Raw genomic sequence first — 26,531 nt, 5'->3', positions numbered from 1 at the left:
CGTGGTGGCTGGTCAGCGTGGACGTGAAAAGGCCGTTACCATTCATCAATGTAATCATTTCAATAGGTGCTCTCATAAAAAGCGAGACGTTACCTCCTGGTGTGTGCGCACACACACATATAAACACGCTGCAACATATACACACTCTCCCCATCATGAGATCTGTTTATGTGCCGGTTCAAGCCGGTGACAGAAACGTTGTCTAGATGCCAGAATTTGCATACATGCTGAGTCTAGTCGGTGTGTGGGTAACATCAGAAATGCAATTTTCTGGGTGGCTTGTCGCTCTTCAAGTTCGCAGCTCTGTGTGTGTGTGCAGCCTTTAATTCCTCTTCTGTTGACATTTCTCACGCTTTTGACTGCCGGTTTTAAAGTTTGCTTCTGAAAAGTATCGACCTCCAATAAAAGAAATGCACCACTAAGAAAACCTTTTTGTATCAGTCTTTGCTCATAACCCAGAGGGCTGAGCAGGAAAGTGCCACTTTTATATTTTTTCTTTTTTTTAAACGACGAAGTGACCTTCCAAAACAGCAGCGTCAGGGAAAATAGAGATAACTGAAGATTTTAGAAAAAATAAAAAACATCATCTCAGTTATTTTCCACGTATTGTTTTCTGCTTTTAACTCTTAATGGCTCAATGCCATGCTTTTCCAGATGTGGCCAATAGAAACACTGAATGTCCATTTAGCTCTATGTCATATATGCAGCAAAGCTGTGGTGGTGAATGAGTTTGGAGGATATCTGGAGTTCACCTCCGGTGGGCTTTTATTTGGCATAATCTTAATCCTTAGAGCAGTTGCCTTTTGCTGATTGTAGGAAGTAAAAGTTGCCTGTGGATTTTGTAGAATATTTCAATACCGTCATTGCCGAGTGACTGGGTTGAGATCCCAGATAGCGAAATAAATGAATCCAGCTTTTTTCCCCCTCTAGGTCCGGCACACAGCTGGTTCCATGAGATTAGCCGAAAAAACTGTAAACAGTGTGTTAGATATAACAATGCAAGTGGAAGAACGTACATGCAAGGATGAGCCCAATGCAACCTGGTTGGGTGAGGCGGTTTTATCGACTTCCATCAACTCTATGAGCTTAGTTCTACTGTGACCTCATTGTGGCTGATGGTCACCGCGCTGGCTCTGCTCTGTGGAGGATTTAATGGGCCATTTGGGAATTTGTCATTTCATGGGTGCAAATTCTAAAAAAATAAAATAATAATAAATCAGAACATTTCAGATTTCATGCCAGGTTACGTGTCCTGAGCTGACTATTTCATCCAGTAGCGTACCCAAAACATCCTTGTTCCTCTGACATAACAGGGAAAGAAGGGATGTGTTCCAGGGTCACATCTGGCTCCCTGTTATTTTGGATCTAGATATTCATTCATCTGAAAAATATGTCAACCACTGGAGTTAATGCTGTCTCTGAGGCCGAGTCAAACACATCAGTGACAGTCTTTTCTCAACTTTTCGCTCCACATAGACAAACCTTGGGCTTCCCTTGTTAGATCAATGTTTTGACATGAATATAGCCCCATAGAGAGTCTCAGACACCCTCTGTGTTCAAAATGTTCAATTTATGACAGCCCTTGTCCCCATGAAGGTTTCGATTCAACACATCAATAGCTCTCAGTAATTTCTAAACAGAATGAAGGAGTAGTCAGGGGGGAGTCTGGAAGAAGAGACTACATATTCTCTCACAAGCAGCTCGTTTTTGTTCGGCTGCATTTTCGGTGACAGGATTACTCCCGGCATGGGGACCCACAATAAATGTAACAGTTTTTGTCTTTGCTCTCTGCCGAGGGGGGGGGGGGTGTGTGTGCAGCCTCAAAGCATTTCTGCAGCACATTCATGGGAATAAAAGTGTAATGAAGGGGCTGAGATACAAGAGTCTTAACATGGCGCTTTTTGGATTTTCGGCGCATGTTCTCTGCCCTTTCCCCCCCTCGTTTTCTTTGAACGCGGTTCCAGAGCAATCCTCCAGCTGTCTGATGTTGGCACACAGCAGCAGAAGGGGGGGGTTTTAAATCTGCAGCCAGGGAGCTTCGACAGGGCAATGAAGATATTTGGGCAGGGAGAAAAGGGTACACGTCTCCATCCTGAATGTGAGGTGTCAGCGTTTGATTAATACCTGACATCGCTGTGTGTTCCGACTTGGTCAGGCTGATAAACTGAGAGAAATTGTTGATGGATGGCCACCTTGCGGTGAGATAAGGCCAATCTCTCTCCTTGGAAAACAGACCATACAAAAACTAGAGATTTCTATTTTGACATTAAAAGGCCTTGGATGTATCACACTGGGGATCTTATTGCCATCCTGCTGCAGTGGGTGCACTGTAACAAAGATGACCCTGACTTTTGTGTACTCTTTCCTGAAACAGCTCTGGCATCAGCTGACAGATGGACTCGTGCAGCTTTCGGGGGCGCAGATTGCATTTTCTCGCAAAACGATGAGATGCCAGGTAGCGAGTGAAACATGTGCGACGGCTCATTTACGTGGCGACCCAGTGAACGTGCCACGTGCCCCCTGAATGATGAATCAGGTTGTTTGTGTTATTTAGACACCAGAACTACAATAATTCCCCCCTCAGAAATTAACTATGATGGTTTATATATGATCAGAAATAAGACACAAGACATGAAGAATAAAAGATTCATAGAAATCAAAGGACTAAAACTTAACATAATATATATATTGCACAAGTTTCTGCTAAAATAACATGCTCACCCTGAAGAACTACTTCAAGACTGACAGTGAAGATATACATGTCACCTAGATAACACTTGTCAATTGATATTCAGACAGCCTAATCGATAGTGTAGATGGATGATGATTAGGAGGCTAAGCATCAATTACATGTGCAGTGGTTTCAATTGGGAGTGAAAATAAACTTATAGAAAATAAAAGAGTCCCAAATTACTCCTCACCTCCCGACTGACGAGCTCTCCAATCACACAGCACCAGGGAGAAACTCTCTGGTTCCATGAAGAGATAAAGGGAATGCTGCTCACACCAGTGAGATCAGCAAAACGTGCCGGTTCAACGTGTTACAGTCAGTGGAAATTTACCTCAAGAGGCCGCATCATTCACTTTGGTGTAGCCACACGGAGCGCCTGTTAGGAAGGTTCGCCGCATCCTCCAGGTGGTTACGATTGATTTTGAGGCAATTCTCGGTGGATTGAAATGTCAACATCTATGTGACGTGATGAACTATTAAATGGTGTCCCACATGGGAGAAAGCGATAGCAAAAGGGGGATTTGGCTGTCATGTTCGATTCTTACAAACTGATTGAAGTGAAATCTTTACTTACAACTTATCACTCATTTCCCAATAGGCTTAATTTATTGTGTTTAGTTTTTTTTTTTTTTTTGTGGGGGGGGGGGGGTCGTTTTTTTGTGTGTTTTGTGGAAGCAAAGAGTGTTTTAAAACAGGAGCTGGAGATAAAACTGAGCTAAAAGATCATTGAAATTCCTCCCTTTTAGAGCTGTAAAGATGTGGCCACTTTTTAGGTCGCAACTTTCTGAAACACACGCCACGCTGTCATCACTCAGCAAATCAAGCGGCACTTGACTGCGCTTTGAGCCAGGCAGGGGAGCAGATTGAGAATGGCTCACTGGAGTTCACCTTTTCTAATCTCTGTCATACACCTTCCTCATCTTCTCGCTGTAATTACGGGCCGCATTCACCACGCTTGATTTGGCGGAGCTGGTAATCGTATTAAGTAATCCCACCACTGAATTGTAGCAACAGGACATTGTTCAAGAACTTTTTTGTTAAGATGCTTAGGCTGGCGCCGGGCCAAACATAGCTCTATTCCACTGCAATAATTTCTTCCCTTTCTACTGAATGTCAGTTCACCTTGATCTGGTCTGAGGGTGTCGTCAGCTCCAGTCACAATTTATAGGCTTTTCATAAGCTGAACAAAAGGCTGTGATAAAAAAAAAAAAAGGACAAATACTCAGTAAAATGTCTTTTAACCTTCTTAAAGTGAATATTACTGATGTTTCAGTGCTGGCTTTACTCTATAGTTTTCTTCACTGTCAATTTCATCTGTGATGGTAAAATACTTGTACCGGAGCTGGTGGTGTTGACAGCAGCAACAGCTAAATTATTAAAGTAAGGAGACAGTTAATCTACCAGCGCCTCATACCGCATTCTAATATTGAGAGATCAGCTACCAATATTAAGATTGAAGCCCGATGAGCACACAAGGTGGGACAGGAACCCCCGTGGATCTAAAGCCTGGTGGAAAATGAAATCTCTCAGTTGAATCTCATCAAATAATGTGAAGATGAAGGTGGAGATAGAGGAGCTGGGGGCTGTGCACCATGTCATAAAAAAGAGTGAGCCTACAGCCGCTTACAGCTGGAGAGACCAAATGTCGCAGCCTGATTGGGTCCCGTCGGCCTCCACTACAAGGGGGTGAAAGCCACGTGGACAAGGAGTTACTGTTGTCTTTCCAAGTAGCTACTGAGCAGGGAAATGATGTATTTTCATGTTAATGTCCTTCTTCTTTTTCAAACATCGGTCATATTCAAGTTTTTTATTTATTTATTTTTTTTTTTTTTTTAATCGAAGGAGATGCGTAAACATAAGAGCATTTCCCAAAATGTTAAACTACTTCTTTAGTTACCCTCTGCATGTGCATGCAGTGAATACTTTCCTTTAAGTGTTAAAACAATGGCAGAGGGTAATTTGAACATTTCTTGTGATTCCTGCACAGTAGTTACTGGCATGAAACCACAGAATGATCAGAAACTGCTTGTGCTGTCTGCTTGTTTCCCCCCCGATGACTTTGTGTTTCAGATGCTAAAGTCTTTTGGGTTTGTCTGATGCTGCCTTGGCTGAGGGAGCAAAGCGTTTTTAGTTAATTAGATTTAATCCACATTGTCCACTTTGGTCATTTCACCAAACGCCCTCCCCTCCTTTTGTTTGACTCTGGCATAATGGAAAAAGTCACTCCCATTTCAAAGAGCCATTAACCCACAGCCCCATTCATCTCAGCCAATCCAAGGCCCAGCTGAGAGGAAAAAAAAAAATTCTGTATGATCGATATCCAGCGGAGGACATAAAATACCATCAAATACACAGTTCAGACACATTCATTTTCCATTGCATGATTTTGTGCGACTACATTTGGAATGATTGCATCTAATCAGGGTTACATCAATAGCAATTATTGTTTGCTTCAGAATGAATTGTTCAGGTGTTTCGTCATGCAGCAGTAGGGGATTTATTTCGTGGCCATACTCAGATGTGACCCGGGACGTGTTGCATGTTCTGCTGCAGCCTAAATCCGTCTCTACACCAACTATAAATATAAGCTAATAGAGTGGTTGTAAGGTGTTGATGACGGGGCTGGAGAACAGCACGCCTCTCATCCATCTTTGTCACCGCTAGTTCAGTCACTGTATGTTAATTTAGCTGGGATGTTTGAATAGAAGCGAAACTTTTTTTTCTTTTGATAAACTGTAGCTGTCCGCACCCTGAATAATTCACATGGCAGGCTGATGGGTGACTTAAATCATTTTTTGGCTGTCACATTAAAAATCGCAGGCCACGGACAGAATCATATCATAACCGCCCCATAATCTCGAATTAGAGTTGTGAATGGGACTGTAAAATTGCCTTCTGTCTGTGACAAAAATGTTCCCAATGGTGGTAAAGCATCATTAGAGGTCATTTTAAGTCACATAATTTTTTTTTGGATATACATTTTGCAGTTGAGACGGAATATTCCCTCTTGAGGAAATTTATATTTCAATAGATTTAGTAATGGATGAGTTTGTGTGGAACAGCTAGAGATATTTGCAAAGTTATACGTTTTAAACGTAAAAGTTGAAAGTTAATATTTCTCTAGCTAACCGTGCTGTGCTGCTCATTACCGACTGGCTTTGATTCTAAATGCTCGAGCGTAAACAGCTACCCAGCACAGCAGGTTTGGTGTTCCAGGTAAACATCCAGCAGTTTGAAGTCATTTTCAGCTTTAAATTTCCCATATATATATATATTAAAAAAAAAAAAAAAAAGGGGTGGGGGGGGTAACATTTTATTACTGTCTCAAATTATTGAAGCAGTCTCTACAATTTTATCAGCAGGACCATACAACTGTACCAATTTGCCTCAAACCAAAAAGGAAAAATATGCATGGCTGAACTTCTGACAATTACATCATTGAAATCTGTAGCGAGAAAAGCATTTTCGGATGACGGAAGCTGGCAGTGGAGGAAGACTTTGAGGAGCTCTCTGTTAAGAGTGTGCACTGACCCATTGCTGAAGTCTGGCCTCTATGGCTGCTCACGACAGCCTTCCAAGGCTTTCACGCATAAAGACAGTGTTTTTATTGCTGCAGGGGTCATTGATAATAGTCCTTTCATGACTGTGTCTGAGAGCAAAGGGCCGACCTGGTGCGCGCTGTCCACAAGGTTGTTCATTTTCAGATACGCACACACACAAGCAGGAGGATGTGCAACAATAAAGGTTCTGCACACACACACACACACGCCAGATCTTAGTTAAAATTCAACGTGCAAATTTCCTCAATACCTTCCTCATTCCCTAAGAGCATCTCTCCATATGCACAAGAGGATGGCAACTTCCAGCCTCTGATGCAGCTGCTAATCTGGGGCTATAAATCAAATTCACAAAGCCACTCCCCTCCCTCAGAACCGCCACATAAAGGCGGCGTCGCTGAGTGTAGCATACTGATGCCAGTCCCTTGGAGTCTAGCTGCGGCCGTCCAGCTGGACCGGCGCCTGGCAGTGCTTCTGCTCGCTTCCTGCCATTGCGGGCACACACGGCGCTTTAGCAGTGGCTTATCAAACCCAGAGCGCCATGAAAGCATGAGAGCATGAGGCCTGCAGATTAAAAGCACTCAGCGCTCCATCACTGCAAGAAGAAACACACAAACACCCTCAATAGATTTGACAAAAGTCATAGCTCTGGGTCACTGCCAGATGGAATTAGCATTTTCATTCTGTTTGCCTCAGCTGGAAAAAAGAATTTTTAAAATGACGAAAATTAAACCAAAAAGCTATATTCACTCCACAAACTATGAGCGTGCATACAAATTTGCAGAGGTTAGTCACATCTGTTTGATACGTTTCATAGATGCAACTCCATTTGAATCTTTTTTGTTTTTTAGCAACACATTAACCAATAACTTGTCCTCAGTATTTGTTTTCTTTCCATTATAATGTCCAAGCAGAACACGATTAGCATCCCCCTCAGTATTAATTTCCAAAAACCGGGAAGAAGCAGCAGAAATGAAGTTGTTATGCAAGAGGCAGAGCAGAAAACAAGCCTTTTAGCTCCTGTGTGGCGGCTAACTCCTACGAGTCCGGCAAGCTCATGGGGGAGTAAACAGATCAATAGTCCCACCTGAAAGAGGAACGCTCACCTCCGAGCAGCAGTGATCAGGCAGATTCTCCAACCTCGCCTTTCAGCTGCAGCCTAATGACACTAATGGGTAGAAATGCTCTCAGAGACCCTTTATTACCCTGATTAATGCCAACGACCTGAAATATAATGTCCTTATCTGATTAAGAGATGGACACAGCTGAGCCGGGGGGGGGGGGGGGGGGGCACAGAGGGGACAGACAGAGGCAGCAGACTAGTAGAGATGTTTTTGCTTCTTTTTCAGCAGAAGAGGTTTATGGTCATGTGACAAGTTCTAGAAAATTGACCTATTTCCAAAGGCACTGCTGAGACTGATAGGAAGACTACTTGAGCTGGACCTCCTGGAGGAGCTGCAGAGTTATTGTCTCCATCAGCTTTGTTCGGTTCGTAACAAATATACTGATCTGGCACACACACTGATTTTGTAACTCGGCAGAGTTACACAAAGCAGAAGGGCATTTTATTCCTCTTAACACTTCCATATTTTTATTGCACAAATTGTTTTTAGCTTCTCCTCTGCCTTTACTGATGCTGTGCTACAGTTCCACGAATCCTCAAAAATTAGTGTACCTTTTGAATTTGGCCATTTCTTGAAAAGGAAATACCTTATTTCACATTCACAAACATTTTTGTCCTCATGATGAACGATTCAACCTGAGAAAACACTCAGTGCTTACGTTACAAATTAAGTGTTTGGAGTTTGCGATTCAGTGAGCGATGCCGTCAAGTGGCATCATGAGAATTGCAGTATTTTTGGAGCTTCAGCCGTAGAAAGTAGTGAAAAGATGCTCAATGGAAGTGGAATACAAAACATTACTTGGCTTTGCTTGAGCCTTTCTTAATCAGACTGATTAGCAGACATGTAAGGAGCCCATTATTGGCCTAAACTGTCCGATCTGCAGATCAGTCTCAAAGGCAGTTTATCCATCTAAACACTGACAAAATCGTGCAACCAGGCTTGTTTAGTCACAAGAGAGCAATCAAAGCTCTTTATGTTCCCTCATTTTAAGGATTTCATAAAAACAAGACAAAAAGGCACAATTTAGCTGTGAAATTTCATATGAACTTGGATCACCTAAAACTCAGTCACGACCGCTGGGACAAAACCTCCAGTGACTGATACAGAACTGCCTCCCGCCCCGGCTCACTGTGAAACAAGAATGCCACTTTTATTGTGCGTTTGTGTGTGTGTGTGTGTGTGTGAAGACCACACTTCATTTAGCACTGCTCCACAGGGGACCCAGCAAAACTCACACAGACACACAGAGAGAGAATGCACAAACAAATCAAAAGCATTACACCAAGCCAACACAACATAGGAAGGGTTTTGTTTTTTCTAGAGGGTTTGTAAAACCCCAATTATCCTCCTCAAATTAAGTGTCTTCCCCCCCCGTTATCCTCATTTCACCCCATTAACTCAAATTTCAGTTTATCTCATCACACCAGCTTTTCGTTTTGATAAGTGCATGGAGCAAATGTGCTGCTCTCAATCTCCAGAAACACAAGTTATCCCATTTTTAGGTTTAAAAAAAAAAAAAAAAAAAAAAAAAAAAGGTGTCTTTTAAGCACACAAGCGTTTCCATTTCAAGCCCTCTTCAGTCTGCAAACACGGCCCAGTGTGTGCGCACCGACTCCTCAGTCAACGCCTGCAGTCTGAATTCATTTGACCACACCCACCGCTGTACAGCTGCAGGCACTCCACTCAGCTGACGATCCAATTAGATGCTACGAGCTACCTACAGAGTTTAGAAGAGGTACAAATCTATTAAATTTAGCAGCAGCAAGTTTCATTCAGGAAACAGGCTTCTGAAGTCACTTTTTTTTAGTATCTGTGTAAGAAAAATGTTTAAAAGTTAAATTTGTTTGTTGTTGAGCTAATTATGCATGATTTTAATGTTGTACAGTCTAAAATCACATGGCTCTACTCAGCATGTTTATATTTATCTCTTGATGGTCTACATTTCAGTTTGGGGATAGTATTTAACAACAATCCATCATTTTTGTTGAATTTGACGCACAAATAAGAAGATGGTGAGCTCAAAAACTTAACAAGAGTGCTATTTGATATGAATAACTCCTTCCACGTTTTATTGAAGGCTTTGAAGAACAACTATCCGAGTTAGGGCTGAGGATAGTTTGGGGTTTAGGGGATAGTTTCACCTGGTCATGGACTCATTAGTTTGAGTAATAGACTGAAGCTCACAGAATAATGTAGAGAAGCATTTCTTTTCACTATGATTATTCCCAAATAAGTCATTTCTGCCATTAGAGCTGACATTACTCAGCTTAAATGAGTTTGATCTCATCCCTCCATTTGATAGATGGCTAAAGATTTTTTTAAATTCTTGTCCTGAGTGCAATAAACTTATAAACCCATTAAATAAATGTTAAATTACTCAGATTACTATCATTCAAAAAAGTAAAGAACAAAATTAACAGGTTTCTTTTTTAATTCAGACATATTTATGATGTAGTCTTAATTGTATGTTTTTGTTTAGAGGACCACTAAATCTCTGGTCTGTCTGCGTGGGGACCGGAGTTGATAGAAACCACGTGGGACGTGAGCCACTTCTTTTGCTTTTGTGGCACCTGGTTTAGTTGGAGCCACTGAACTGAAAATACCTGACACAAGTTGTTTTTGTAGCTGCCTGTACTTCCTCCTTAGGCCGGTGAATCTTCCATATTGCTCAGACAGCAAATTATACCCATCCTGCACAATCCCTTGTGAAACTTGCAGCTTAGGTCGAACCGGATGCGTGCGTTGTGAGCCTCAATCGGAAATCTCTTTGACTCCACAGTGGCCACAATTTTCCAGGTTGACATTTCAGTTGAATGGATAGAAAACAGGCCATAGAAACTGAAGGTTACAGGACAAAAATAGGCAGGGAAAAAAAAAAAAAAAAAAAAAAAAAAAATCTTCAGTGCTTCTGGGTGGTGTATTGAAATTGTGAATTGCACGTTGGAAGTATAATCCGGGTCTTGGAATCCACTAGCTGGATTTTAAATGTTGTTGTTGTTTGGCTGCGTGGATTCCAGCTATCACAAAGAATGGCTTCCTGAAATGTGATATAAAAGTTGAAGGAAATAAACCCGAAGCCATCCCAGCTCCACTATCATCCATCTCTACCAATGGCTACTGGGGAAAACAAATGCACCCTCCACCCCAATGGGATGTGAATCCCGCCTTTATTTTTTCTGGCAATAAAACAGTATTGTTGTGTGACAGGCAGACTCATGGGAAAAGCATTCTGAATGTCATTACATTGTGCAATCATAATAAGTTAAAGCAAATAGCCTTGTCTATTGCCGGCTTCACGTGAACTAAATGTTCAGCTGAGAAAACGTACTCATTTCCAAGCCCATTTTGCTTTTGATCGTAACGAAGGACTCAGCGCAGAAGCAAGAGTAAAAGGGAAACACAAATAATTCAAATCCACTGATGTGAAAGCTGTAATGGGGCGAAATATTATTTTCAACAAACCAAACAATGCAATTTTCACTTTCAGAGAACATGATTATTTTTATTTATTTATTTTGCTACAAAGACCCATTTTCTCCCAATAACCCAAACAGGAAAAAAAAAAAAAAAAAACTATTGCCAAAAGCCTTTTGAATGAAATGGCATGCAATAGTGACAGTTACATTACAGCACGCTGTCTGAAGCTCTCTTTGCCTGTTGGTGGTCTATATGCAGATTATGCAATTTATTTACAGTGCGTATGAGCAAACATGCAGTTAATGAAAATTAAACAACATCAAAGGAGTAAGTCACACTGAAACGTGTGACGTTGTGGAAGAGATTCAAGATCTGTATAAATGAGTGAAGGAAACAAGATTGTTCAGTGTAACCGCACAGAGCATTGCACATTTCTTCCCCTCTTAACATAATGAACTGCTACACCGGCTTCTTCTGCTGCTCTCCACCTTCTCGCGCTGATTGACACCATGATGGCAGCATAATGGTACACCGAGACAGATTTTAATCTAATTGCATGAGACGGGGACGTTCGGGCCCTTTCACTGCAGTCAATTATTCCTTTTTGTGTAACAAGCAGCCATCTGATTTAAATTATAACAAAGGGGATCAAAATTTGCCCCCTGTTTTTCTTTTTTTTTCCCTCTTCTAAATTATACACCATGACAAAGTTTGAGCAGACACGTGGAATGAATCCATTGGAATTAATCCGAATTCTCCATCATCACTGTCACACTTGCGTAGGCATTCAAGCGCCCAGAAGCTGTCTGTGCTCAATCTCTGTTGGAGGCAGAGTTTGAAGAGAATGCTTTTGGATTTTTGAGGTCAGATTTTCCCCCATTAAGCTGGAAAAAGCTTTATCCAATTTGTAAAAAGGACATGTTTTTGGCATCCATAATGATTGCAGAGATTTCCAATCCGAATTAAAATAAGAGCATTTCCTGTTCACTTTCACTTTTATTCATTTTTTTCCTATGCAACAATACATAACTGTACGTTAACACAGTCGAAAACAAGTGTTGTGATATCACAAAGTTGCCCTCAGTGTCTGTGTTGTAATCTAAAAAGATGTGGCAATCACACTTTCTCCAAAATGAGCCTTTTAAATAAGAAATCTGGTGTAATGGATACTTTATATCAAGAGTGAAATGATGCAAGTGAATTTGTTTCTAAATCAAAAGGTGGACCAACATCAGATCTATGTCTGCCTCTGTTTCATGGCTCTGAACAACTCAGTGATTGCTACCTGTTGGCTGTTTATTCTCTGTCTGCAAATAATCCTTTCAATGCATCCACACCAGCGTCATTAACTCGTACATTTCATCATGTCGAGGGAACAAAACAATCCAAACAAAGATATGTGTGCCTCAAACAAAGTGCAATCGGCATTTAACTTGTCACCCATCAATATGTTTTTATGACCACAGGCAGCATTTAAAAAAAAAAATAAATAAACACCATAAACACCAATCTAACCAAAGTAAAGCAGATGGATGCCATCTTTATTGACTTCACAAAAAAAGAAGCCTGATTTAGTATTGTGTCAATCTGTCAGACTGAGTAAATAGCAAAATTCTCCAATTTGCATGAAAAAAGAAACTGAGGGATGTATGCCAGTTGTTGACTGTGTTGAATGAGGGTGGCCATAAAAGCAATGGTGCGAATGTTGCAGCTAAATCTGGCAGCAGAGACGTTTCTTTCCAATTCGGCTGATTTCTCTGTATGCTGCCTCTGTGCCTGAGGCGCCGATGACTCCACCAAACAGCAGACTGAGTAAGATGTGAATACTGTGTCATCAAGCAGAGGTACAAGTGCTCAGGCGGGATCGTGGCCCAGACTAAAAACTTCATCTTTGCTGATTTGTGGTAAAAAAAAAAAATAATAATAATAATAAAATAATTGCAAACTGAAGCTAAACTGTTGCATAATAATCTCTCAACATTTTGTAACTGCGTTGCAAAACGCGCAGGGTTCGCTGTGTTGCAGGACAGAAAGTGGTCCAACTCTACACGAGTCCCCGGTGCAGCGACGAGTGCTGCAAGTTGTTGGTCTGTCGACGTGTATTCGTATATCATGCCGAGTAATGTGGCATAATCTTGTTTGGAGCAGCGCTGCCAAAAATTTAATTTAGTGGGAGCTCAAAGGCACTGCAACACTCGGTGAGTGACAAATTTAGTTGGCCTATTAACATAATTTGGCTGAATGTGGGCATAATTCTCCAAATTACTATGGTACCACTAATGTGTGCCACCACTGTTAGTATGCATGTCTTGAATCGGCTCATTTGGATCCTCATAACTGAGTTCACACTGTAGTTTTTCAGGGGTTTGATCAAATCTTATGAAATGAGCTCTAATCAAAATGGATTAAGCCATGGACTTTTTTTTTTTTTTTTATTTTGGAAGCAAACTGTGCTTTAGTGCAATTAAAATCCATTACACACTACCTATTTTTATCTAGTCATTTAATTAAACGAGCTGTCAGTCATTTATAAACAGAACTGTGCCTGTTTAATGCCCATTCCTCTACATGCTGAGCTATAAAATTAGTAATTAGTGTTACATTTAACCAGTTACGATGTTTACAACGTTTGCTCAGTCAGGTTTGTGGATAGCCGAAGTATCCTCATGTGATTGACTAGCACATACAATTACCATCACACGGATGTCGGTACATATGGAAGGATGCCTTAGGGCAAAAAGGAAATGAAGGAAAACACTCAGCTGGATAAGTTGTGTACACAGATGATGGTTTAAAGGACCAACTGTTGTTGAGGTTTATATAAATGATGTATCCACTCAGTTATCCAGCATAATGGAAAAGTGGGTCACATATTGGCCTTCTCTATGGATTGTTGCTACAAGCAACACAAACATCAAAATTAGCGAATTAACAGAATCAGAAATGACAGCATGTTCCCCTGGGCTCATTCCCTTTCGGTATAATGTCAACAAAATAGCGGCAGGTCTGCTAATGAATGTTCGGTGCGAAGGATGTGATTGGCTCTAGGCGCGGTGTTTTGATGAGACGTTGGCTTTGGTGGACTGATGTTGTTCCAGCAAAATGTGAAAGATCAATTAGCCCCGTTCATAATGGGGGAGAGCGGCTTTCTTTTCAGGACAAAAGTCCGGTGGCCATCGTCCCCTGCAGGAAGTGAGATTTTGAAAGAAAGGGGGAGGACAAACTGAAGAGGGCTAATTACATAGCTGAGACCTCTTACCTTCAAACACCATTTTTTCCTTCCACTTTGCCATAGAAATTTCACAATGGTGGCCTTGTTTGGGTGGGCATTCCTGTCTTAACGTGTGTTTTGGCCCATTATTTTAAAGCCGTAGCTTCATTAGAGGGACAGAAATGGTGTGACACATGCAGCGAGCACGACACAATGTGTTTCAGTCTCCAGTGCTCAGAACAGAAAGACAGATGTCTTAAATAAAAATCAAATATGCCACCTCTCGTCTTTCAAAAGTCTTCTTTCCAGTAGCAGCGGTATCAAAATGTCTCTCTTGTCTCTCCCGTGTGGTCCTGTTTTCAGAAAATTAAGCCCTGAGATGATCATTTATCTTTTTTTTTTTGTTTTAAACTTCACAAAAATCGTTTAACTAAGCGGTCGCCATTATGAATGGTTATTCCAGGCGGGACAGCCTCTCGAGGCAATGCAAATAAGAGGAGGGCACATAGTGAAGCTGGAGTATTTAATATACAACATGTATAATTGATGATAGTGGCTGTGAAATATAGTGGAGATTCGGCGGGGGAAGCTTATTAGAATTTTACTCTGGAAAGAAGCCGAACGGTGGCCTCCAATGTGTCTTTAAGGATTTTGCATAAATTCAAGCTCTAAACTGGAGTAGCAGAAGTTGATGTGAAAACAGATTTCCATTTCAGAAAGGCCATTGAGGTGAAATATCAAAAAGATGACAAATTGACGGCCATGTTATTGCATTAGTCCACTATTAATTTCTTTTCATCAGCAGATAAATCAGAGCCAGTGACAAAGGAACTGAACCAAGAAAGCTACATAAGTGGGTCTTGTCGAAATCGCCCGTCTCTGAGACAACATGGCTTGACAGGCCATCAGGTTTGAATGCTTTCAGTTTTGGATGATGGTGCATCTGTTATCTGGATCAAGGTTGACTGTCACGGATTAGCATCTGTCAGCTTTATTTCCAACTCCACTGATAGGCTTCAGATTAATGCCAGGACTGCTGATGGCCACTTGTGCCTCGCTGCGGCGCGCCGCGTTCCCCGTCTCATCTGACACAGCCGAAGCCGCCTCGTTACAAATGCGAGACAGATCCCACCACATGTGCACAGCTGCAGAGAGCCTTCATACGTCACTGGTCCTCTGATTGAAGGTCCCATCAGGCCGCGCTGAAATAGGCAGTTTGTAGTTTCCCATGTTTCCCTTGTTCTTTATAATAATAAAAATAAAAAGAATTTAGGGGCAAGAAATTGCACCAAACTTCGGCAGACACTTTTACCCAAAGCAACACTCAAATTGATGGCCTGACTAAGAGTCTCCATAATGTTTGAAGATAAAGAGAGATGGCCCCACTCTGTAACCATTGGGGGGAAGGAAATTCTTGGGCTCCTGGGTTTTTCACAACCTTGGCTGTGGCACGCGATGGACAGATGATTTTGAGATCGACATTGCGATGGAGAGATTAATTAGCCAGCTTGGACCGAACTTTAGTCTTGAAGTTTTAGTTAAAAAAAAAAAAAAAAAAAAAGTGGCTACATATGAGAATTGGGCCAACCCTGAAAGGATGTCGATAGTTGGGTATCATCTGGGTAAGTCTGTTGTTCCCCCTGAATGCTGCTCTGGATTAATGTGTGCTGTAATGTAAATCATTTCCTGGCCTACTGTAACATGACAAAACTGGAACAGGTACTGTAAATAGAACAACCTGTCCAAGGGCAACATAGCTCTGCTTTTTATCACTAAACTCTGAATCACAGGAGAAAGAGAGCGGGGGGGGGAGGGTGAATACAGAAACAATGAAGTAGAACAAATCCAGCAGACACACACTTTATCTCGTTCCCTTCGCCTTCCCTGTTTTTTTCCCCCCATTTTTGCTATCTTGCGCCATCTTAATGAGCACCACAGCTTTCTATCGAAGGATGGTGCCGGCGTGATACATCACAGGCAGGACACAAACGAGGGAATGAGGACAGGACGGTACCGGGGTGACAGTGATGGTGGCAGAGTGATTAGGAGTCCTTAGACTGACATGCTGATGCAGAAAGTGTGAGCAAAAAGAAGCACCATCATGCTGGGCTGAGGCACCTGTCGGAGGCTGAAGGTGTTTCAGCTTTTGTTTCTTTGAAAGTGGTCAGTTCTAAAACGTCCCCTCAAGTTTGAGTCAAGATGACAAAGAGCGTCTTCTGAGCACTGACACCTGATTAGTCCCCCCCACTTATTTTTTTTTTTTAAATGCATAAATAACAAAACTTAAAAGGCACTATGTGTCCACAGATCCAACCCAAGCACAAAGGAGGGAGAACAAACCAGAACAAACCAGAACATCTGTAGAATTTGAAAGAGGACACCGTTACAAGGAAACAGGAAACTGCAAAGTCAACCTCCAGTGCTGAATTCATGAAGGTATCCTTGAGACAGGACTCAGATATAATGAGACTCAGGCCCCAGAGGGAGCGTGTGTTATCACATGACATTTCTTGAATGATCCTGATCTACTCAACGTAAACTAAAGCACTTGACACCTTTTTCGATGGTGTTAAACCTTTATGAGGGTGTCACATTCAGTGAATGACATTAACAGGCTTATGTTCTTCCCCCTAAACACACTCTAGTCAAAAGGTTTAGTTATAATTGCTCATCGGCCTGAGATAAAATGTCTGGTCATAAAGTCAGTCAGCACACAGAGCCGGTGGCGCGATCAGAGCCACTCACTGCACCGAGAGTCTGAGAGCTCGGTTGCATAACGGAGCCTCATTATTCAGAGGCAACGTTGCACCACATTAATAGAAGGTGACCTTTCCATTTGTTTGCAGCAGATGCTGCTTCACATTTTATTTTTACTCCTCTTAGCTAGCCGTTGCATGCTCTCCACCAGATCAAAAGTGAAGTATGTCTATTTCTGTCGCACCTTGTCTGTCCTTTTTAAATTTCCATACTAGGTAATGTGACACTACACACTTTGTTCACCGGTGGCAGCTGAGAGCAGGGCTTAATTGAACAAAGCCTGTGAGAGGACGCCCCAGAGCTGCACCAGCAGGGCTCTTCCTCACCTGCGTGAGGTGATTACTGAGCTGCCACATGAATGCAGAGGCTCGGTGGAGAGTGTATCCATGTCTGTGCTCTATACGAGATCAGTAATGAGCCGGCAACTGAGGCTAGCAGGCCGTCTCATTGCCATGCATAGTACGAAGGAGCAGGGACAGCAGGGGAGCCCCAGAGGCAATATAGAAAAGGAAATGGGATATATTGTCACTGTCATGGGGGGGTATATTGCGTGGGAGCTGTTCTTACCAGATAACAACAAAATGGTAAGACGCCATATTGCCATATAATGTGGCGCATGATGGTGTTCCCAGGCCGAGTGACGCTCACCAGCAGCTCCCTTTTTCTTTGGAGACGTGTGAATCACAGCCTTGAGCAGAAAGGCATGCACTGTATCATGCAGGAAACAATCAGATGTTCTATTTTTGCCCACATGAGACACAGATTAGATAATCAAAAGTGTGCATGTTTTTATGGAAATGTCAATACATTTATTCCAGCGCAAAGGATTTCTCCACGGCACACATTTACGTTATTCTTTCAGTGGCACGCACACACACGCTTGTCTGTTACGAGCTGGCAATGTCCTGCAGCATTTCACCACCAAAATGACTCCCCCAGCAGATGTTGGTGTACTGCGTCTGCCTGTTGATTATAACTTGTTTCAGAGCAGCTGCAGATGCCTTTGGTTGCCTAACCAGTGACAAAAACGTTTTTCAGCCACCTGTGAAGATTTTCCACGAGGACAAAAGCAAAAAGAGACGATTTCCAAGCTGTAATGTTTCCTGATCTGCGTTGGGGTTCAGTTAACGTGGTGCCTTGTTCCTGGCAGATAATAATAACATTATTTTTAGATTAAGTTTATTGATATTCACAGTATATTTGTACTCATATTGGAAGCACAGCCAACTTTAAACTATAATAAGACAATGAAACTCTCCACTGAGACTCAGACTAATGAAATTGTATTAGGTGGTACACAACTCGTACCACTGCTTGCACTCTTGAGAGGCAATTATGATTAGAACTATGGAAATGCGCTAATTAAAGCCAAATCAACAGAGGATACATGGTGCTGGGTTTTCTTCTGTCTTAGGTTAAATATTTTGCTTGAAATAAAACGTTCGGTGCAAAGTGAGGCAAAGATGGTGAGCATTTGAGTAGGTGGAGCGACTGTCAAGTCGTATCTGCTGCTTTAAAGAAAGTGACTCATCTCTTTTACCTTCCCAGCTTGCTTCAAAACTTTGAGGACTGAGCTCCAGCATTTATTGCCTCCCAGAAGGCCGTCAGCTGTGGTTAGAGCTTTCCATTGACCTGCATCTGTTCAAAATAAGTGACTTGGCTCTTGTGAGATTGTTCAGTCCACGCTCAGCAAAAGGCTCAAAGCTGCTTTCAGTAATTTTTTTTAAGCTTCAAAAGAAATGTGGTTATCTAACAGATTTTTGTTTCTGGGGTTGAATGTCGCAACCTACAGTGAATCAGGAGTCGTTGGCCGAGCTGCCTGGCAGAACAGCAGAGGTCGTATGCGACACTGTCATTTTTCACAGATGGTGTGGAGGCCGCCGTAGCAAAGTAGCTGCAATATCACAACACTGATCTGAGCATTCTCAGAAGAGGTGAGGAGAGGGATGGGGGGGAACGTATCTGATAGAGGGCACCTTAAAGACGTCTCTGTACGGCTGAAGATAATTTGCGGTAAATCAGTATGAATTCAATTTCTATGAAGTGGCGTTTAAAGGTCACAGTGAAAGAAATGTAGGCCTCTCACTATTGAGGCTTGAGACAATTCATACACAGAAATAAAGAGGGAGCCGAGCAAGTCACTTAGTTTTCATTTTGATTGGGATCTGAAGTGGGAGGAGTGCCTGGCCAAGCCCACGTTCATACACCCCCCTTCCTCCGTTCTTAATCAAAATTATATGCACACCCACTCACACAAACAGCCATGTAAATCCTCCTGTGTACATTTTGAGCTCATTTCCCCTCACTCAGCACGCAGTGACACATGGCCACCTACAGGTTCTCTGGGGAATCTCTGGGTAGTTGACTGTTTGCAGATTATCACAGCTTGTTTTTCTGCCCGCCTGAATGCCATTTCCTGCTTATTAACTCCCCATTAATGTCCCGACACAAGCGCTGGCAGAGAGGTCTTAGGTTCGAGGGGTTTCATCACACCTGCAGAATGCTCCAGTCTAACTTATGAAAACACCATTATCAGTGCCACTATCCATCCATGAATCAAAAACAGACTGGACCTGAACTGAAATGTCTTTTTTAGCTCACATCACTGAGGTGACAGAAAATGCGATATGATAGAGACAAGCAGCCAGGACCACAAGAAGCTCAGACATCCACAGTTAACCTGAAGCACTTAAGCAACTGCTTCTCTTATCATGAAAGGAGACTGAAAGTTTTGGACCTGTTCGGACCGTAAAGCTGGATGCCACTGACCTGGAGCAGGCGCTGACTGCAGGGCTGCGAACGGGCTGGGCCATCCGGGGGAGGGGAGCAGAGAATAGGCGAGGCCAGGATCAGAAGGCTGGTCAGATTTCCAGGTCAGAGACAGTCACATTTGGTAACAGGAAGTCAGTCCAGAGAAAAATGATGGCAGGTCTCATGAGAGCTAAGAAGACGCTGGAAAGGAGGCTGCAGGCAGGAGAGACTTATATAATTATGGTGATTAGGACCAGCTGAGTGCAGCAGGTGAGGGGAAGAGTCCAGGTGAGGGCAATTATCCTGATGAGGTGGGCGTGGCTGTGAGGTGAGGTGAGCAGAGTCCAACAGGGACTGTGACAGAGACAGTTGTGCTGAACTGTATTTCTGAGGTTCGGCCTATTCTATCTAACCCACTGCCATTATGATCCATTACCCAAACAAGTGGCTGAAAATGGTTGGCTAAATTATTTTGATCGCTGTCTGAATAAATATTCATGCAGATTCTCTACAGGCAACTGTCAGGACCTATCCCTCACAGTTTGATACCCTTGAGACAGTGGAAAGAGCTCAAGGAAGTGATTATTATTATTATTTTTTTTTTGCGGCCTTGTTTCATCAGTGCATAGAGACGGTGTGTTTGTGTGATGCTTATCAGAACCTTTTTCATTTCCTGCCAAACATTGCTCCAAATATCTGTGTACATTTTCTTTTCTGTGCATCCGTGTGTGTAGCTCAGTGCTTTGTCAGCCTGCCTGAGTGATAGCCCCGCTGGAAAGCAGTTTACGCTCACTTTGGATTAAATGAGCCAATATTTACCTAAGCAAGCAGTTAACCTCCGAGGGGAGCCCAAAAAGATGCGGGAGATTGTCTCAGCCACAAAAAAAAAAAAAAAGCATCCACATCCATCACTATTATTATCACATTAAATTGGAGGTGTTGTATTTACAGCACCTCCTTTAACATTTGCCAGAGATGCACATCTGTGTTTTTTGTTTGAAGCAGGAAAGGCTTGATCTGAGGTTGAGCGCCTCGTGCTTTTGTCCTTTTTCTTCTCAAACTTGCTCATATCCACGAGCTGTAACACCGCTGAGAGGGGAGAAAATGGACCGCCACCCCAGGTGTACTGAATGCGATGATTGCAGGTTTTGCATTCCAGCCATGCTTTCAGACAACCAGTGAATGAAGAAAGGCCTAACCCCGTGCACACTTGTGGAGCCGCTGCAATGAAAATGTATGTAATCATCAAAAGCATGGGGCAAGTGCCCAAGGCTTCACCTTGGTTGAGTGCGCCAAGAAATAAATGTGTATCAGGACACAAGGGAGCCGGTTTAAGTGCAACTGCACAGCTGCCGCTCTTGGTAACAGTGTGTCTTATATATGTGCTTGAAGCTACATCAACACCTGTTGGGCTGTCCATGCCAAAGCCAGTGACCTGTGTAAAAGGATATATTTGTTTGAAATAGAAGGCACTGCAGTTATTGTGCTTGAAGCAATATCCAATGATTGTTTCTGACTTTTTGTTCTGTTTCTTGGGATTTGTCCACTGGACATCTGGCCAGCCTGGACTTTGCAGCAAAAGACAAAGAGAGGACAGAAGTTTTGGAGAAAGGCAGAGGACTGGTCCCCTCACTGCTTCCCAGAGGGCACAAGCAATTTTCAGCTCTAGTGAGCCAGCTCCAGAAATTCCTAAGTCTGAACACTGAACAATGCTCACACTCATTTATTCACTTCCTCCCAAGGCAGCAACTGAAGTGTCTCAAGTTTCCAACACACATCAACAAATCAACAAACAAACAAACAAAAAGGCAAACTCAGGCTTGTGAAATCTACTCACACGCAATTAACTGCGAGCTTCATCGTGAAAGACTGAAACCACGATGCCAAGTCGGGTCTATTGAGTGTGCTAATTTGTCAGGAAAGAAGTTCACCTGTTGAGATAATGATGAAGGTGTCGCTCAGGTCCTGACTGGGCTCCATCAGTCGCACCGGCACAGACCGCTGTCGCACTGAGACTTTTGGGCAAACTGTGTGATGGATAGCCGGGTTAAACCTGCCTGTTCCTGTTGAACCAAACTCCCTCTATCTTCAAATAAAGAAATTTTAGGGCGAAAAAACCTGATTGCAAAACTTTAAAACTGCAGTTGAATTAAATATTAATGACTTTTCTGCAACAGCTTCCTGCTAATGTGACGCTTTAAAAATCCAGACTCCCTTCAGACCGTGTTTGAAACCAAATGGCTGTCCACACTGAACTAAAAAGGATTTGCACATCTTTAGTTGACTCCAGCCGGGGCACGGCTTTTTGTTGTGTTATGGCAGAGATTGCAGGTGTGGCACGAGGCTTATGGCAGCAGGAGGTGGACAAAGAGCAGCGAGGGGAGTTAACTGACTCCACTGTGCTATGACCATCTATGCTGATCCACTTTACTTCCCTAATCCACTTGTATTGTATGAGCCACAAGTGTGTCCCATTGGTATTGTTGGTATTTTTGAATATAAAATGGTGGACTTAAACACTTTATGGGGATTAGGCCAGCTTAGCTCCATGGCTAATGCAATGATTAGGGATTTCTGGCACAGCAGATAAGTGAATGCTCACTAGTTACTATGTAACTGCGTTCAACTGTTCAAGTCCTTAAGCCAAAATGGCAAAGTCTTGGACAAGATGGCTCTGCAGCTGCACTACTGCAGCTACCCACGAGTTTCTAACTGGTCATCAAACAAATCTAACAATGTGATCTCAACAGGTGTTAGTCTACATATGTTTTATAATTAAACTCCAGATGTTGCCTGAACTATGATAAACGGATTGCCCTCAACTTTGATTTGATGAAATAACCAAATCAAGATGCCCCCCCCCAAGGATTTGGATTTAACGTTTCAATGAAGTTTGATTAGTTTTTGTTTCTTTCCCAAAACACTGAGCATGACGGAAAAACTGCAGCAGCCCTCTACCATGCCAATATTTATGTCAAACTTGAGGCATGAAAAGCCAAACAAGTACGACGTTTAATCTGAACTCAGGCATCCGATGCAACTGCAAAGAATTTGGAAGACGCGGAGCAGACAACCTGCATTAGTCCAAATATCAGAACTGAGCAGTGTATGAATCAAAGCAACGTCTACCACAAAGTGTTTAAGGTAAAAAGAAGGAACTAGTAGGTCACTTGGGGATCAAACTAATTTTGCTGTTTCGGGAGGATTTTCAAGTGCAAGTCAGAAATGGACCTTTGAAGATAAAATGCCAGGTCCAATTTTGTCAGTAATTCCTTTTAAAGTTTTTAGTGAACTCTTGGTAGCGTGGACCGTGCAATGAAGGAAAAACTGACATAGAAATGTGCATCAACTGCTAATATGGCGGTGTCGGGGTGGAGAAAAGCACAAAACAAAAGAAATGGAGAGGTGGTATTTGGTCTGAAGGCTTTATGTGTTCGAAAATGTATCTGTCAAAGTGGATCGGCAGGCGACGCCTCGAGCGCTCTGCGTGGGAAAAATAAGCGCCATGCAGATAACAGCGGAGGTGCACATGCTTTGAAATGACAGGTGGTTGTTGTTGTTGTTTTTTAGACATCACCTGGATTAGTACCTGAAGGAATTCACTGCCTCTGTCAGTTTTTAATCATCCTTAAAAGTCTGCTGTTAAACGAGTTTCAAACTCAACATTTGGGAACAGACAAAATGAATCTTACAAAACTGATTCCTCCAGCAAGTAAAAAAAAAAAAAAAACCCACAACAAAAAGTCCTCCTTCCATTGATTCATTTGTAATCAATCATGCTTTATTTTAAACTTTGTGACACCACGCTGAGCCATCGCTGTAACATCCTAAATTTCATCACACATTAATGTCCTCAGGTCATGCAATCTCTCTCTTTTTATCTCTTCGCCACCCCCCCAATGAAGCAGGTGTCTTCTGGAGCGATGTTATTTACGCGGTGATGATGGGAAAAAAATCAGTGCCAGATATCTGTGCTTCTAATTACCAGTCTAATTGGTGTATAGACGAAATTGTCAGTGTTGCTTTTAGACTAAAAGCTGATCCGACAGAGAAAAGGTCGCCGATTTAGAGGGGTGTATGTGCGTCGATAATCTCTGCTCACACCTTTAGGCATTAAAAGATTGCAATGGATTCTTTTTTTTTTTTGTTGTTGTTGTTGTTGTTGCATTTGGAAGGTTTGTGGTGTAATGGAAGACTAAAATAAGTAAAACTAGATGATCCAAAGAGACGATGTGTCATCAGTCACCATTGTGCTCTTTTATTTGTTTGGTGTTATTTCTTTTCTCTTTCCAATTCTTTAACAATGTTGTTTTGTTTTATGTCGTTGTGTTAAGTTAGTAAATCATCACTAACAACCGCAATTCTCCCATAAAATCACTGTTTGGACTTAGTGAACATGGAGGAGGCTTGAGAATGTCATTGGATTTCAGATTTCTGGCATTAAACAAGACAAGCAAGTGTTGTTGGCATTCAACGTTCTCATCAATCTAAATGTTTTCTTCTTAACTGAGAAAAGTCGACCACAAAAAGCTAATTTACATGCTTTTTAAAAATCCGATGCACTTCGTTACAGATCTTCTCTTTTGTTCTCTTTCAGATTCCATCTTAGTAGGAGGTGGCACCAAGAGACCAAATGCCATGGATGTATTCAATTTCACCTACTGGAATGCCTCTGAAGGCAACGGCACAGAAGCCGTGGAAGCGAATGAAAGTCCCTACAAGACAGTGGAGGTGGTGTTCATCGTGCTGGTGGCCGGCTCCCTCAGTCTGGTCACGGTTATCGGGAATATCCTCGTCATGCTTTCCATCAAGGTTAACAGGAACTTACAGACTGTCAACAACTATTTTTTATTCAGCCTCGCATGCGCTGACCTGATTATCGGACTGTGCTCCATGAACTTGTACACAGTCTACATTGTGATAGGCTACTGGCCCCTGGGGCCGGTGGTCTGCGATCTGTGGTTAGCCTTGGACTATGTTGTTAGCAACGCGTCTGTCATGAATCTTCTCATCATAAGCTTTGACAGATATTTCTGTGTCACCAAGCCCCTCAGCTATCCTGTCAAAAGAACCACCAAGATGGCGGGGATGATGATTGCTGCAGCCTGGGTTCTGTCTTTCATCCTCTGGGCACCGGCCATTCTCTTCTGGCAGTTCATCGTAGGCGGGCGGACGGTGCCCGAGAAGGAGTGCTACATCCAGTTCTTCTCTAACGCCGCCGTCACTTTCGGCACTGCCATCGCCGCCTTTTACCTGCCCGTCATCATCATGATCCAGCTCTACTGGCAGATCTCCAGGGCAAGCAAGAGCCGCGTGAAGAAGGATAACCGAAAGCCGTCGGGGGCAAACCCAGAACCTGCGTCACCTGGCCAGAGGGCGAACAATACGCCAAAACCCAACAACAACAACATGCCAGGTGAAGACGCAGGGGGGTCACAGAACCAGAATGCTGAGGATGGGACCAGCCAGCATGACGGGAAACTGCAAAACGGTAAAGGACCCTCCTCAAACACCGCTGAAGGAGAGACCGACGGCGATGACGGGGCAAGAGAGAACTGCGCTGCAGGGGAAGAAAAGGAGAGCTCCAACGACTCGACATCCGGCAGCGTGGCTGCGTCCAACCAGAAGGACGAGGAGGCGGCGGCGTCCACAGCCAACTCCATCGTCGAGCCCAGCCAGCCAGCCCCACGTCAGCGAGCCAAGGCGGGCGGCTCGAAGCTCACCTGCATCAAGATCAAGACTAAATCACCCAAGGGTGACTGCTACACGCCGTCCAACGCCACCGTGGAGATCGTCCCAGCCACAGAGCGGCAGAATCACGTGGCGCGGAAGATCGTCAAGATGACAAAGCAACCTCCCAAGAAGAAGAAGAAAGCGGCGCCGTCGCGGGAGAAAAAAGTGACACGCACCATCATGGCCATCCTGGTGGCTTTTGTCGCCACCTGGACTCCTTATAATGTGATGGTGCTTATTAACACCTTCTGCTCCAGCTGCATCCCCACCACAGTGTGGACTATTGGTTACTGGCTGTGCTACATCAACAGCACCATCAACCCGGCCTGTTACGCCCTGTGCAATGTCACTTTTAAAAAGACATTCAAGCATCTCCTCCTCTGTCAGTATAAAAATATAAGATCGGCCAGATAAATAGTGGCCAGAGCGTACCAGTGCCCGTGTGTGTGTGTGTGTGTGTGTGTGTGTGCGTTTGTGTGCCATTCATGAACATGTTTGTGGCTGTTTGAGAAAGAGGTTCGTGAGCACGAGAAGGACTGCAAGAGTGTATATGTGTATACAGTCCATCATTACTTTTTTCAGTTCTTCTCTAAAGAACCGGTTGTAGCACTCTACACAAATTCAACTGATGTTGTGTTGGGATGTGTCGTGCACAAGCAGCGTAGATAAGGAAGGCTCTGAAAAATTCAGTTTCATTCGTTGAAGATTTAAGCGAAACATAAATAAATAAATACATAGAAATCAAAGTACAGAAATGAAAAAAGAGGGTGTGTAAAGCAGAGAGCACTTGGAAATATCAATGAGCTGATTAAAAAACAGAAATAAGATAAAGAGTGGAGGAAGATCTACGCTGTACAAAAACAAGAAAACTTCAAAATGGGAAAATAGGGCTGACTGAAATTTCCAAACCGCACAAGGTTGAAGTTCAGTGAAGATACTTGTAGATAACTGTACATATCAGTGTACATCTCCATTTGTGTGTGCACATGTTGGAGTGTGTCGGCTGGGAGTTTGTGTGTGTGTGTGTGTGTGTGTGTGTGTGTGTGTATCCTATGTGCGTCCTCTTTCTTTCTGTCCGTCTCTGATCACCATCATCATGACACCTCCAACCAGCAGCGTGTAGATAAATGGCCTCTGGCACGGTCACATCGGCGCCGGAGGACGTCCCATCAGCCGGTGAGCCCCCCGTGGGAGTAAGCTGCCATCAATACATAATGCTTTTTAATTTAATTATATTTTAAAAAAATATA

The 26,531-nt window shown here is 42.9% G+C and overlaps 1 protein-coding gene across 1 annotated transcript in view; it reads left to right on the top strand.

The window, feature by feature from the left end:
* The window catches only part of chrm2a (cholinergic receptor, muscarinic 2a), a 55,102-nt gene extending 29,370 nt beyond the window's left edge, over positions 1 to 25,732 (top strand). The window contains exon 3 of the mRNA XM_029495616.1: positions 24,146 to 25,732. Within this exon, the coding sequence (XP_029351476.1) occupies positions 24,187 to 25,695 (1,509 nt within the window). The 5' untranslated portion in view covers positions 24,146 to 24,186 and the 3' untranslated portion in view covers positions 25,696 to 25,732. The remainder of the gene's footprint in view (positions 1 to 24,145) is intronic.
* Positions 25,733 to 26,531: the final 799 nt, after the last annotated feature.

Source organism: Echeneis naucrates, chromosome 23 (genome assembly GCF_900963305.1).
Source record: "Echeneis naucrates chromosome 23, fEcheNa1.1, whole genome shotgun sequence".
Lineage (NCBI taxonomy): Eukaryota > Metazoa > Chordata > Actinopteri > Carangiformes > Echeneidae > Echeneis > Echeneis naucrates.
This window is presented reverse-complemented; position numbering and strand designations above follow the sequence as displayed.